We start from the raw sequence: 15,920 nt of genomic DNA on the forward strand, positions 1-15,920 counted from the left end.
TTTTAAAGGAATATTGAGTTGATCACATGCACTGCAAGCTGGAAAGCCAGCGAGAGGGTTCAGAATGAGACGATAAAGGTGAGCATTAGGAAGGTGGTATTTATATGAAAAAATAAAACGTCAAAAGACACTTTGGTAAAAAATGTTCCTTTCACATACTTAAGGATAGGCAGTTAAAATTAAATACAACATTATAAAATACCCATGTCAAACATAATAATATCAATAACAATATGAATAAAATAATCTTCAACAGGTTTTTCAGATGTTTACTTCCATGATTCCTGACACTCCACAGGAGCTTAGTAACAGTTTGTATTGCCTAGAAGAATTATTGAAAAGAAGTATTAGTAATCTAGATTAAAATGAATTTATCAATCATTGTAAACTAAAAACAGGCCTTGTATCTTCTCTAAGGCAGATGAAGCAATATATTCTGTAAAATAATTTTATTCGGCCAGGTGCAGTGGCTCATGCCTGTAATCCCAGCACTTTGGGAGGCCAAGGTGGGCAGAACATGACGTCAGGAGTTTGAGACCAGCCTGGCCAGCATGGTGAAACCCTGCCTCTACTAAAATACAAAAAATTAGCCTGGCCTGGTGGTGTGGGCCTATAATCCCAGCTACTTGGGAGGCAGAGGGTGTAGTGAGCTGAGATCACACCACTGCACTCCAGCCTGGGTAACTAAGTGAGAATCATCTCAAAAAAAAAAAAAAAAAAAGATAATTTTATTTACATTTATCACTTCAACCAATTTTAATTTATTGTGAAAGACAAACATTCACAGTTAAGAAATAAGAAATTTACTTCTCCAAAACTGCAAATTAGGAAATGAAATGAGTAAGGATCTAAAAGACATTTAGGTTAAAATGCTAAGGGCATTATACAGGGAGTAATTGGGGTGTGGGGAGGAGGACAAAATAGTCAAAGCTTCAAGGAAGATACAATTTGACCTAGCCTTGAAGAACAGCCAGCATCCGGATATATAAAAAAGAAAGTATAGAAGGAGGAAAAAAAAAGTCATTGTACACAACAGTCTCAGTAAGAACTGCTTTTATATCAGAAGGTGTCAACAAATTTTTACAGTTCATAAAATGGATGACTTGCTAAATGCTGTGAAAGCAAATCCAAAGGAAGAGGACACTTCTATACATTTATTCATGTCTTACCTTCTTTTAATGGGGTTTTCAGGGCAAAATTTTCTTTACTTTCATGATGAAAAGCCTTTGAAGGATCAAAGCGTTTGATACCTAGGACTTTATTCAATTCATCTTGAAGTTTTGTCTCACTTTGTTTTTTTTTAGCAAGCAGACAGCGGAGTTTTGATACTTCCTAGGTAAGAAAAATAATAGGTAATAAACAATTATTAAAGATTGTGTCAGTGAAATGTGTTACCAATGTTGTGGGCAAATTTCAAAGTTGTTTCTGTATTATCACACCCAACGGCAAAAATCACTACTAGACACAGCCTTTAAGACTGAATTACAAAATGACTTGAAACACCTGTGACCAAGGAAATACAGTGTTTTAAATCTCCTTGCCCCTCTACAGCTACAAAGCTATTTTTCTGATAAAAGTTCAACTCAAAATTAATTGCTGAGATGGACTTCTGGCATGACAGCATGAAAGTTCTGCTGACCTGCTCCCTTTGAAACTAAAAGTTATAAAATGTTGACCAGTTAAAGCCTCTGAAAATCAGCCTAAGGAATAAAACAGCAAATGAAGAAACATCTATTCAAGAAAACCTGTAAAACTTTGGTGAAAAGGATGAGAGTCTGCAGTATTTAAGCCAAAACTCCTTCCTGTCTTCCCACACCCAGCTTAGCAAGGCAGAGTCCTTGCCAGATGGCTACGGCCAAGAACACAGGGCCTTCTTTTCCCCCAACTCCCAGTCAGAGGCTTTCCTCCCAGGAGGAGCAGGACATCAGATTTTCTCATTTTTGTCCCCAGCTCCCTGTTGCTGCAGTTACATCTTAGACAAATGCAGGTGTAAGGTGGGGAATCTCTTCCTTCGCTCAGCCCCATTCATGAAACAGAGGCTCACTCTGGGCACAGTGTCTTGAAAATGCAGGGCCCCTGATCATCTTTGCTTTGGCTGATGAGGGGATGGTTCTACACCAGGAGAGGTGAGTCAAGAGGGCCTAAGGCTATTCCTCATCTCTTTCCCACAAGTCCAGTGAAAACTCAGCTCCTAGGGCAGAGATGTTACTCAGAGAGAAAAGTGCCATTGTCTCAATTTCAGCTTTAGTCCCGGCTCAGAGATATTGCTGAAGGGGAAAGAGGCGGAAAAGAGAAGTAGGCATAAAACAGGTCTACTCCTCATTTCTTCTCAAAGGAACTGACTTCACCTGCAACAGAGCTTGGAGAAGCTGAAACCTAAGGGTGCTCTAAAGCAGGGGTTCCCAACCTCTGGGCTGCAGATGGATACCAGTCCATGGCCTGTTAGGAACCCGGCAGCACAGAAGGAGTTGGTGAGCCAGGAAGTATAAGCATTACCCACTGAGCTCGCCCTCCTGTCGGATCAGCTGTGGCATTAGATTATCATAGGAGTGTGAACTCTATTGTAAACTGCACACGTGAGGAATCTAGGTTGCATGCTCCTTATGAGAATCTAATGCCTGATGATTTGAGGTGGAACAGTTTGATCCCGAAACCATCCTACCAACCCCTGGTCTGTGGAAAAACTGTCTTCCACAAAATTGGTCGCTGGTGCCAAAATGGTTGGGGACCATTAAAGAACAGCAGAGGTTACAGTGAGAGAGAATTAGGAGGAGATTTAATATATAGGCTAAACAGTACACTGGTTAGTTTGCAGACGAAAACTAGGGAATAAGACAACTGGGAGGAGCATTTCTGTAGTCAGAATAAATACCCAGCACTGCTCTCAGATACAGTTCCTACAAAGGAGTCAGAATTTGGTTGGATTCGTTTATAGAGTAATTTATGCCCCAGGGCACTGTTGAAAATAATAAAGCAAGGAGCCAGCATCTACTGAAGTTTACAGCCACTATGTTCAGGGACAGAGAGTAAGGCAGCCCTACCAAAGCAAGTGTTATCCCAGGGTAATTGTGGGCATACCTAAAACTACCTCCCTCAACGGCAAGTTCAGAGGTGCAACACTGTTGGGGGCTGGGGAGGTAGTGGGATAAGTTTCACTAAAATAATTGAGCCACTTATTAAGCAAACAAGCAAATAAGCCTCAAAAAGAGGGGGAGCTGTGCCCAGGAATGCTACAATATATGATCTAAAAATTTATTTTCCAATAAAACATTACATGGCATGTTAATAAAAAGAAAAGTATAAACTATATATTTGGAGAAAAGGAGAAAAAATGCCTTTGAGAGTAATCGGATATCGTGTTTTTCAGCCATTAAACAAGGGCTGAAAAACTACCTACTGAGTACTAGTCTTACTACCTGGGTGATGGGACCAGTCATAGTACTGAGGACCAAACCTCAGTATCATGCAAGACATCCATGTAACAAACAAGAAATCCACATAACCCCACATCTAAAAAATGAAATCATAAAAAAGAAAAAGTTCTTGGCCAGGTGCAGTGGCTCAAGCCTGACCTCAGGTGATCTGCTCACTTCAGCCTCCCAAAGTGCTGGGATTACAGGTGTGAGCCACCGTGCCTGGCCCTAAATGAATTTTTAATTGGGTGCTAACTCCATTAACTGGAGCAAGAACAGTCTCTTCAAAAAATAGTGTGGGGACTATTGCATGTCCACATGTTAAAGAATGAAGCTGGACTCTAACCTCACACCACATACAAAAATCAACTCAAGATCAATCAACAATCTAAATGTAAGAGGTAAAACTATAAACTTCTTAGTTTATAAAACACAGGGGTAAATCTTCCTGACCTTGAATTTGGCAGAGGAGATAGACACCAAGAAACAAACAAAGGGAAAAATAGAAATACTGGACTTCATAAAAGTTTTGTAGGTCAAAGGACATCATCAAGAAAGTGAAAAGACAATGCACAGAATGGGAGAAGATATTTGCAAATAATACATAAGAGACTTGTGCCCAGAATCGATGAAGAATTCTCACAACAAAAAGACAAATAATCCAATTTAAAAATAAGCAGAGTCTGAATAGACGTTTCTTTCATGAAGATATACAAATGGCCAGTAAGCACATGAAAAGATGACCGACATCATTACCAATTAAGAAAATGCAAGTCAAGCTGCAATGAGATACCACTTGATATCCACTACAATGACTAGGATAAAGAAGTCAGACAAATGTTGGTAAGGATGTGGAAAAATTGGAACCCTCACACACTACTGGTAGAATACAGAATGGTTTGAGACACTTTAAAGTCTGATCTTTCTAGGGCCATACCACCCTGAAAACACCCAATCTCAACTGAATACAGTCTGATACTTCCTGAAATGATTAAACATAGAGTTATCAAATGATCTGGTGACTTCTCTCCTATTATTTGTCAGGGAAATACAAACAAATGTCCACATAAAAACTTGCATATAAATGTTTATGGTAGCATTATTTATAATAGCCAAAATGTGTAAACAAGTGTTTATCAACTGACAAATGAATACAATTTGGTATACCCACATAATAAATTATTAATCGATTAAAGATGTACTGTCCATGCTACAACATGAATGAACCTTGAAAATATTATGCTAATTGACGGAAAGAAGCCAGTAACAAAAGGCCACATATTATTTGAATCCATGAATATGCCATGTCTACAATAGTAAACTCAATAGAGACAGAAAGTAGATTAGTGGTTGCTTAGCGCTGAAAGGTGGGGTAGGATGAGGAGATAGGAGGGTGTTAGGAAAAGGATAACAGGGTTTCATTTTGAGGTGATTAAAATGTCCTAAAATTGACTACGATGATGGTCGCACAAATCTGTGAGTATACTAACAATCACTGAATTGTCCATTTTCCATGGGTGAATTGTATAAAATGTCAATTATATCTCAATACATATTAAAAAATTTAAATGTCCAACTATTTTTGAACACTGCTTGTCTTTATGGTTTTACATCAAGGAGTTTACAGTTTTGCAAACAGAAATAGATATGTAAAGCTGAATGAATTCATCCAATTACTCTAGTAATTTACAATATATTAAGAAGGTAGCTGGAAAATTTTAGAACATGGAATGCCCATCTGGTCAACACTCCAAAGTAAGTCCACTAAAACCACAGATCAGTTTTCCTCTATAAACTGCTATTTTTTTCTAATTTTCATTTTATTTAAGTATTACAGTTAGAATAACCCCCACTCCAATATCTTTAATAAAATGAAATGTCATTTTACAAACCGATTTGAGTTGGCTATTTTCATCTTTCAACTTCACGACATGCTTGATTTTTTGTTTTAAATTCTGATGACCCAATAATTTAGCATATGAATCTCTTATTTTATTTAGCTGTTCCTGAGTTGCACCCTGTTCATTCAATAATGCCTGTTTTTCTGCTTCGAAGGCATCTAGTTGTAGCTGAAAAATATTTTTTAAATAAAGACTTAAAACAGTTTGATCTTACTAGTTTCATATAAACCATAAACACTAAAGAAATAAAAAAAAGGGTATGTTTACATATTCTCTGAACTCTCCAGAGATGCTCTATGAAAATCTTTTAAACTTTTGTGTTTTTCATTTGAAAGATCATTAAACCAGAGGAAAAGAAACAAGGAAAAAAAGCCAGCTGGCCAGCCTTATCTGTATCAGTTGGATCACCACATTATAACCAATACTGTACTTCAATGCAAGTTCCAAGATCAGCATTTATTCTTCTTTCTCTTAAAAGATCAGTGTATTGAGAAAAAATGAGTATTTGCAATGAGATAAATCATATCACAAATTAAAGTAAGTTAATTATCAAAAGCCCATACCAGGCAAGCTCTCTGTGCCAAACTTTAAGTTCTTCATTACAAAGTTTTTTTGTTAAAATCATAAAGGGTCCACTGAAAACTCTGTCAATTAAATTTGTCAATTATACTTCAATAATGTGGGAAAAAATCATGCATAGTAATTTAATAAAATGTGTAAACCTTTAATAGTAAGCTAAACTGGCACTGTAAATGCAGAACAAAATGATCTTGCAGAAACCCTGAGTCACAGACTATAATAGGGAAAAAAGTGAATTCCTAAAAAAGTACAACTAAGTTTAACTCCTAATTGACAAACCTGGAAAGGTTTTATTTTATTATACAGTTCTTTGTAAAGGAGACGCCACTTGTTAATTTCTTCAGTTAATTCTGCCATTGTATTTTCTTTTCCAGCTTTTCTGCATGGAAAAATTAAATTGAGAAAAACATAGTTATTTAAAAAACAACACCGTGACTCAGTTACAAGGCACTCCGGTTCTAATAATAGATTACCTTGCTGCTTCATCTTCCAGTTGTTTTCTAAAATCTTCCTCTTGTTGCTTTAGTTGGTTCTGCAAATCAGTTATTTTTTGAAAAGATGAAACTGTGATTTCTTGAATTTCTCTTTCTTTTAGTGCTGACTTGGTCTGTAGATCTAGAAGCATCCTTTGGTTTGAGAGAGAAGAGTTCACTAAACATATTATAGCCATTTTCATTAATTTTTCCTTTTCCTTTTTTAACAAAATTCAAGAAACTCTTCAAGAAGTATCATTTTTTAACTGAGTAAATTCTCAATTTGCACTATAAGACAGACAAAAGCAAGTTACTAGCTGGCTTTCAACTTTAACTTGTCTTAATGGTTCTAATGCCATGATTTGTTCTACTTACCTTGCATATTCTTGATTTGAACTCTCGGTTGCCAATATCTGACCCTGAATATCGTCTGCATTTTTTCCAGCCTTGGCCATTTTTTCCTGTAATGATGAGTTCTGCAGCTTAAGATCTTCTATCTCACTGGCAGTTAACACTTTATAGCTTATTAAAAAGAAAAAAATAAAAGTCAAAGTAGTTTTCTAACTATTGTGTATGATAATCATAACTTATTGGTTTACATTTTATATACTTTAAGGTAAAACTAAAAAGTTTTTATTGTGGTCATGCATTTAACACAGGTAAGAATTCAGTGTTCTGAGGTAAGTACTAATGTGTTTACATGGTATCTGCTGTGTATTCAAAAAAAAAAAAAAATCAAGTGACAACTATGTGCAGGAAGTATGCATACAGAGATGGAAAAGGAACCAACTATCAAACATGAAAATTATTCAACATCAAAAAATAAGATGTGAGACTAGAGCTTAATGAGTAAGAAAGGCTGGAGCCAAAGACGGTGGCATGAGGGTCATCACCACAAGGTACGGTGGGCTTACCTGGGGGAAGGAGGGGAACCATTAAAGGTGTCTAAGTCGGCTGGGCATGGTGGCTCCTGTCTGTAATCCCAGCACTCTGGGAGGCCAAGGCAGGTGGATCACCTGAGGTTAGGCGTTTGAGGCCAGCCTGACCAACATGGTGAAATCCCGTCTCTAATTGGGCGTGGTGACAGATGCCTCTAATCTCAGCTACTCAGGAGGCTGAGGCAGCAAAATCACTTGAACCAGGGAGCGGAGGTTGCAATGAGCCAAGATGGTGCCATTGCACTCCAGCCTGGGCAACAAGAGTGAAACTCCATCTCAGAAAATAAATAAATAAATAAATGAAATAAAAAGGTATCTAAGTAAGTTGTAAGTATGCAGCTCACTCGAGCTATAAGGAAGATTGATTAGGGTAGGGGAAAAATGGAAAGATCAAGAGCTGCTTTGGATAGGTTAATATTTAATATCTACTTGAAGATGTCAAGTAGGTAATTTGATATATGAATAGGTAGCTGTAAAGAAAGGTCTGGTTTGAGGAAATAAATTTTAATACCATGATCATATGGATAGTGAGTGAAATCCCAGAACAGATAAAAAACCTCCTGAAGCACTATTCTTCAAACTAACAAGAAGGCCAATTTCTTTATAGGATTGATATCGGCAATAAATATATATGTAACTTATATTTATACAATTTATATGTTCTGACACAATAAAAATTATCAATAAAACACACACATATAAATTATTTACCTATATATCTTTCATAACATATTACATGCGGAAACAGATCACTGGGGAAACAAGGTGCAATTTAATGAATTAAATTAAACTAGGCAACTGGTTATCCATATGGAAAACCAAAAATAAATTTGATCCCTATATTGCTCCACATGCAGAAATCTGTTCTAGGTAGAAAAATGGAAGGTGAAACTTCAAAACTTCTAGAAGAAAACTAGTTGAATACATTTACACTCATGGGATAGAAAGAAGTTCTTAAATGAGAAGCAAAGTGCCTACATACAGATATATTATTTTAACCATATTGAAATCAAGAATTTCCACTCACCAGAAGAAACCAAAAAGAAAACAAAAACATAAGCCAAACTCTGGCAAAAGATACATGTAACCCATATGGCTGATTAAAAAAACAAACAAACAAACAAACAAAAAACCCTCTACAAATCAATGAGGTAAATATGATAACCCTACAGACAAATTTTAAAAAGTCATAAACAAGCCTTTTATGGAAAAGGAAAAATGAATTATCCACAATAAGAAGCCATTTTACACTAAGTACACTGGCAAAATTTAAGAAGTCTAACAAGCTTTGGTGAAGAAGATAATTGGAAACTTAAACAACATTAGTGGGAGTGTATATTCTTAGTCCCACATGGGAAAGTGATTTGGTATTAAGTTTTAGAGTTGAGCATTCATATACCTTTGGCTTTAGAGAAAATTCTTGACTACCTGTATACTAATAGTCACCAAATAACTACTAACAACTAAACAAATGGGAAACAACCCAAATTCCAAAGAATGAATAAATAAACTGTGGTACATTCATATAATAAAATACTCATAGCACTGACTATGAACAAACCATAGTCTCAGACAACACGATTCAATCCTGAAAATACACACACAGTGCAGAATAAAAAAACAAGTCCCAGGAAAAATGGCATACACTGATGACATTTTTTTTGGGTGAAGTTCAGGGAGAAGGAAAATTACACAATGCATTATTTGTATGGATATACATGTCATAAAATTATAACATATAGGAGAAGAAGGCAAGGAAAGAATTAATGTAGGCTTCGGGACAGTGTTATCTGTTCAGGCAAAGCATGAAAATGGGATGGTAGAGGAATTTATATATGGATACTAAGTTGTTAAAAATCTTTTGGCTTACTGGTTGCCTTTTATAGGTTCATACATATCAGTTTTATCTTCAAGCCTTATAATTTATGGACACAGTATGCAATCTTTTGTATTTATTAAATAAACAAAGGAACCTCTCCTCCAAAATGATCTAAAGTACACGTGATAAATAAAAATGTTAACATTAATATACTGGTGGTGTGAGATGCATAGGTATTCATTATGCTGGCCTTTGTAATTTGTAGTTCCACCCAAAATAAATTTTTTATTTAAGGAGAAAATAAGTAGAAGGCATAGGAGGTGAGAAACTGGCTATAGAGAGAATCTTCCCTGTCAAGAGAAGGAAAAGGACTGTGAAAAAGAGTAGAATTTTGGGTTAAGAAAGGAATGAGTGGTAGTGATAGACAGCTGAAAAAAGGAAATTAAGGTCAAAAGAGTTTTTAAAACAATTTATGTATTTTATTTATTTTTTTTTGCCACAGTCTTGCTCTGTCACCCAGGCTGTAGCGCAGTGGTGTGATCTTAGCTCAGTGTAGCCTGGAACTCCTGGGCTCAGGTGATCCTCCTGCCTCAGCCTTCCAAGTAGCTGGGACTATAGGCATTTGCCACCATGCCTGGCTAATTCTTAAAATTTTTTTTTGTAAAAACAAGGTCTCACTCTATTGCCCAGGCTGGTCTCAAACTCCTAGCTTCAAGCAATCATCCTGCATTGGCCTCCCAAAGCACTGGGATTACTGGTGTGAGCCATAGAGCCCAGCTAATTTAAAAAATAGATATACATTAACATGTTTTGATATTGAGATTGGAAAAATTCCAGTAAAAAAGGTTTCAAATTATGAGAGAAAAAAGATAACTGATAGAATGAGGTCACTGAAGGTTAAAAGGCCAGGACATTTCATCTGTAATAGGTGGAGCATAAATGTGGGTCTCTTTATGGATTTAATGAGGAGATAAAACTTCTGAATTCTTTATGAAAATGATAACACCAAGAGAGTAAGGCAGAAACACCAAATGCTTCTAAGTGCATGACTTGATTCTCCCAACTCAGCTTATGGAGTGGCTAGGACTACAGGCATGTGCCACCACACCTGGCTCAGTGCATAAAAGTTGAAGTGGATAGTAAGAAAGGGGTATTTCTATAAAGTGGAATTATAAATATAATAAGATTACTAAATAATGCTAAATGCCCACTTATGGTTGGTGATTATGGAATTTAATACTAATCATATTCTGTGTGACTGATTTGTTCACAAATTTACTTGGGTAAACACCCCTTTCTGCTCACATTATATATTTTATTTTATTTTTTGTTTTAAGGAGAGGAGAGTTTAACAGGCAAGACACGAAGGGAGAAGACAGAAGGAAGAAGCTCCCCTGTACAAATAAAGAGGGAAGGGGGGCTCCAAAGCCAAAAGAGGAGGTCCCCACCTGCCAGGATACCAGCCAGGGATATATTGCAGAGCTTGGAGGAGGGGGTGTCTGATTTGCACAGGGCTCAGGAGATTGGTTTGACCAGGCATGTATTCACGTAGCCTTCAAAAAAACTGGCCCTCTCACCCTACCCTGCTAATATGCAAATGCAAAGCACCATCCACCCTAGCCTGTTACTATGCAAATGCAGGGCACCAAGGATGTTCTACACACATAGAGATATGTGGGGGCGGCCATGTTGCCAGGCACATGCTCACGTTATATTTAAGAGCACAGGCTCCCAAGAAAAATACCTTTCAAATTGAGCAGTAACGTCTTCAAGGCTTTGCACTGTACTGTTGTACTTTTCCTGCAAAAGCAGGGTGGCCTGGGTGTGAGCAGCACTACTTTTCTCCAGTTCAGCCTCCTTCCTAAACAAAAAAGAAATTTACCTTTGAAACTGTGAATCATATAGCTCATATCTTCATCATTGGATTACCTGCTAAATAGCTCAAATCCTAATTTATGACTTACCTCGAAAAGCATGTTTTTTAATGCACCTTTCTACCAGTTTCAACTTTTCCTTGCTGCTTATTTTACTTTAAAAATTTGGGGGAAAGAAGGTAGAGGATATAAAAGACTATAAAACAAAATCTTAAGATTTTAGCCAGTACTAAAGACTGCAAAAGATTACCAGTTAAAAAACATCTGGATTGAATAAAGTTTTATTCTCTGCATTTAGGTGCTTGAGAAATACTATAAACAGTTAAAGATATTTCATTTTAAATTACAGAAGGAGTTACAAGACTCTGGATTTATTCTGATTATATGAATAACTCACATAATACACTATTACTCAAAGACTCAATAACTTCTTAATGAATTATTTTGCATAGACAGAATGGATTTTAAGTCATCTTTATAAACATATACTATTAAATCTCAGAGATATTTTGGAAATAATATATTTCCAAAGTGGTGATAAAATTTTTAGATAACTATATGAGCTTATGAGACAGCTTTTAAAGAATATACAGAACTAAAAATTGCAAATAAGCATTGTGCACTTATAGACTAAGGTGGACACTGAGATAAGAAAAAAAGCTGATCAAATTCATTGTGTAACAAGTGTGGGATTTCAAAAATATACACGCCACAGCAACAGCAATCAGATATCACTAAAGGGTTTATAATAAAAAACATTTTCTTCCCTGTCTCCTGGAGGAATTATTTTTAATTCTTAGTTGGTTTTTCTTTTAAGCTTGAAATTTCTAGGCTAGAAGGGATCTTAGAGATCATCCCATAAAACTCTTTTATATCTGATGAAGTAGAAAATGAAAGCAACTAAGATTGTCTTGCTCAGAATCAACCAGCTACCTAACAAAACTAGCAATAAAAATCCTTATCTCTTGACCATTGGCCCACAGTTTTTTGAGTTAGAATAAATAATTATCTCAGCTTTCTTTCAGCTCTAAAAATGACATTATCTTAGTTTCTCAAGATTCCTGTTCCCTGAGACTGGCTGTAGTACAGAACACCCTTAATTACAATTCTGTATTGTTCCCCAAAAAGCAAAAGTATGAAAAGCTTTGCTGTTCATTTTCATCACGAATCACAAGAAAACAGAAAAGAGTTTAGTAACTAAAGTATCCAACAACAGACAGCATACACAGGTGTGAGATCTATTACAATAACACAAACTCATATCTAGCCCACAGTCCTTTGCCAAAGAGTGTTTTAATGATGAAATCCCAAGGATTTAAGTACTTCATTTGCAATCTGAACTCAAGATTCAAACCAGATGTTTTAACTTAAATAAATGTAGTAGGATAGAATTTGTCACTGATCTGTGTTCCTGAACTATGAAACATGAATATGTAGGCTGAGGAATAGATTCTGTTAATAAATAAAAATTTAGCAAATACTGTGGACAAAACGAAACGAAGCAGAACAAAATGAAATACACGTACTGGAGAAGGAAACATAATGTGGCAGAAATTATAAGGAACTAGAGTCTTCTTTCTAGTTTAAACAACAGATTTTTAATTTTTGAATGTTTCCCAGTTCTAATTATTTTTTTCTCCTTTGCTTTTAATCAGTTACTGATTGAGATGGCATCTTGTTATGTTGCCCAGGATAGAGTGCCATGGCTATTAACAGGCACAACCATTGAGCACTATAGCCTCAAACTCCTGGGCTCTAAAGAGTCTCCTGTCTCAGCCTCCCGAGTAGCTGGGACTTCAGGCATATGCCATTGTGCCAGCCTGTTATGCATTTTGATTACTATTTCTGAAGTGTTTGGGCTCCCTGAAAAATATGATTAAAGGTGTAACTTACACTACATAAATGCATAGACAAAAAATGGGAATGCTGTTTATTAACAGAAGGGATTCTTTTTTTCCCCCTAAGTTCATCATTTGTTTGTTTTTTAGACAGGGTCTTGCTCTGTTGCTCAGGCTGGAGTGCAGTGACATGATCATGGCTCACTGCAGGCTTGATCTCCTGGGCTCAAGTGATTCTCCTCCCACAACTTTCCAAGTAGCTGGGACTGTAGGCACATGCCACCATGCTCAGCTACTTTTTATTTTTAATAGAGACAAGGCCTTGCTATATTGCACAGGCTGGTCTCAAACTCCTGAGCTCAAGGAATCTTCCCACCTTGGCATCCCAAAGTGTGGGATTTACAGGCATGAGCCACCACATTCAGCCCCGAGTTTATTATTGTTCTGATGCTGATGTCCAATAAATTTCAGAAAATATCAGAGTAGTAAAGGAGTATAAAACTTGTCATTTATTTATTAAAACTCTCTTTGGCCTTAAAAAAAAGAGGGTAATACTTTTAATTTTAAAAAGCGGCTGTCTTACTTGTTTACATGTACATTTTGTATACACATTCTGTGTTTACTACTTAATTGTAAAATAACTACTACTTAATTCTAAAATAATTCCAACCTCACACACTCACGTGATTGAGAATACTAAGAATATGTACTCAAAACAATTTTTGACACCTAAAGTGATACATAAACATGAGATCCTATTAATACAAACCCTTTCAGCTTTTCTTCTAGGAGTTTTAATTCTTCAGCTCTAGATTTTGTTTCCCCTTCCAATTGCTTGACCAGCCTTTCAGATTGTTCCTCCTTTTGCTGTAATTTATCAAGCTCATCCAGTGCTTGTTTTAATTCTTCCTCAAAGAGATTCTTCTCTTTAACCATTTCCTCTTGAAAACAACACAGCTTCTGATGAAGACTAGAAGATAATTCCTACATCCAAACAGAAAAACACCAAAATAATGGCATTGTGAGGTTGTACTAGGAGACAAAAAGTACAGATAAAGAAGGAAGAAACCTAAATTCAAGAGATACCAAGAAACTTAAAACAATACAGAAACAGCATATTTGTTTTCATAGATTATTTCCTATACCTTGTAAACATTGTGGCAAATATCATTTTAGGCTTTTTTCTAGGCAATGCACATGCACAAACTTATTAAATGAAAATTATATTTTACATATATCTGTTTTACAACTGGCTTTGATATTAATATGATTTTCAGATTATATAAAAAGTACTGTGATTTCCATATTAAATTTTTTAAGCTATACAATATACAAATATAACACCGTTGTGAAAAAAATTGTGACGTTACAAATGATGTTAATATTATCTTTGACAACTTCCCCCCTTAATTTTACTTTTTCCATTGCAGAGATAGCTACTAGCTCGGAATATATATGCCTTCTTGTCTTTCTCTAATACATTTATATACAATATACATACATTTTGGGAGGGATATAAATGATATATATACTCTGTTGCTGAAATCTTTCCAGGTCAGTGTATATAGATCTACTCAATTCCTTGAGCTCTTGTAGCTTGTCCAACACTATAATATTTCACACCAGTGCATGTAAGTACCTATTGGCTCAACTCTCACCAGTATTTTACATTATCAAATGTTTTAATTTGTGCCAATTTTATAAGTGAAAAAAATATATTTCTACTTCCTTGGTTACTACAAAGGTGGAGCATATTTTATGTTTACAGGCCATCAAAACTTCCCCTTTTCTATTTCTATCCTAAGCCCATATTTTTTCAGTGATATGTAAAATGTTCTTTACATGATCTGCATTTTAAAAATTGTTTTGTTTCTTCTGTAATTAGATGCTCTTTTACAAAGTAAGTGTAAATGTTTACATAGCCTAAATAACACAAGAATGAGCCAGAAATTTTTCAAAAAATTATTTCCCTGTTTTGCTGTATCTGTTGTCATTTTCCCACATTATTCATAACCCTATGGTGAACATGTAGTGAAAATATGTAGCTAAATCCTCAGTATGTCCACAAGTATATCCTCAACATAAGACTCTAAAAATAGAATTGTTAGATCAAAGGATGAACACAATTTAAAGGTATTCAGAGACATAGGGAAATGCATCACACAAAGCAAACACTAAAATAAATATGACAGTAAACTACTTTCTCTTGTTGCAGAAGTGAATTAACTTGTAATTCTTTTTGTTGAAGCTTTTCACGTTCCTGTTGCTCAAGAATAAGCTTCTGTTTTAAGTTTTGCATCTCAGCATTTAGATTTTCATTGTGTTCTCTATTCCGGTTGACATAATCTTCTAGAAAGTGCAAAACATGAATACTGGAATTAGATACTAACATTAACATTTAGAAACCCAGACTCCCAGAATATTCCATTATACTGCTTTTAGTATGTTATTTTCAAAGAAAAACAACAACAACAACAACAACAAAAAACTGTCAACTTTGTATCATTACTCCATATAATATATATTATGTGCTACATAATAAAAACCCACAAATCTTGTTCTGTGTATCTACTGTTTTTTAAATAGCCACCTAGTGGAAAAGTCATGAACTATACAACTGTATGTACTATATTGAAATAAATAGAAAACAAACATTATAAGAGTGAAATATTCAAAAAGGCAGTACAGGTTTTTGCCGTTGTATAGCTATATAGCTAATTATATTTAAAATGTTAATGTAGCTAATTATATTTAAAAGGCTGCTTTAGCATAGCAGTATTTTTCCTAAATGTTGTATGTAACACTTATCTAAAGAAAGTAACTATAAAACACTGTAATACCTTTTTCTTTTTCAAGCAGCTGACATTTCACATTTAGGTCTTCTACTTGTTTAGATAACATAACAGTATTTTCCTCAAGAGACTGCTTAAGGCTTAAAATTTCATGATTCTTCTCCTTCAAATTTTCTTCTAACTGGGCAATATCTAGCTTGTATTTTTCCACTTGATCTGAAGCATAACTACATTAAAATAAATTATCTTAAAAAGCACGTCTATTTAGGCACACAGAAAAATAACAGAAAAAT

At 35.4% G+C, this 15,920-nt stretch overlaps 1 protein-coding gene across 1 annotated transcript in view; it reads right to left on the reverse strand.

Annotated features, from left to right (window-relative positions):
• Positions 1-263: 263 nt before the first annotated feature.
• The window catches only part of HMMR (hyaluronan mediated motility receptor), a 29,658-nt gene continuing 14,001 nt past the window's right edge, over positions 264-15,920 (reverse strand). Inside the window, exons 9-18 of the mRNA XM_032252709.1 lie at positions 15,676-15,854; positions 15,036-15,184; positions 13,605-13,819; positions 10,868-10,984; positions 6,742-6,888; positions 6,367-6,519; positions 6,173-6,272; positions 5,306-5,482; positions 1,170-1,332; positions 264-322 (exon numbers count right to left, since the gene is read on the reverse strand). Of these exons, the coding sequence (XP_032108600.1) occupies positions 303-322; positions 1,170-1,332; positions 5,306-5,482; positions 6,173-6,272; positions 6,367-6,519; positions 6,742-6,888; positions 10,868-10,984; positions 13,605-13,819; positions 15,036-15,184; positions 15,676-15,854 (1,420 nt within the window). The 3' untranslated portion in view covers positions 264-302. The remainder of the gene's footprint in view (positions 323-1,169; positions 1,333-5,305; positions 5,483-6,172; positions 6,273-6,366; positions 6,520-6,741; positions 6,889-10,867; positions 10,985-13,604; positions 13,820-15,035; positions 15,185-15,675; positions 15,855-15,920) is intronic.

The sequence above is a fragment of the Sapajus apella genome, unplaced genomic scaffold, assembly GCF_009761245.1.
Source record: "Sapajus apella isolate SASKATOON/1434 unplaced genomic scaffold, GSC_monkey_1.0 scaffold79, whole genome shotgun sequence".
Classification (NCBI taxonomy): Eukaryota; Metazoa; Chordata; class Mammalia; order Primates; family Cebidae; genus Sapajus; species Sapajus apella.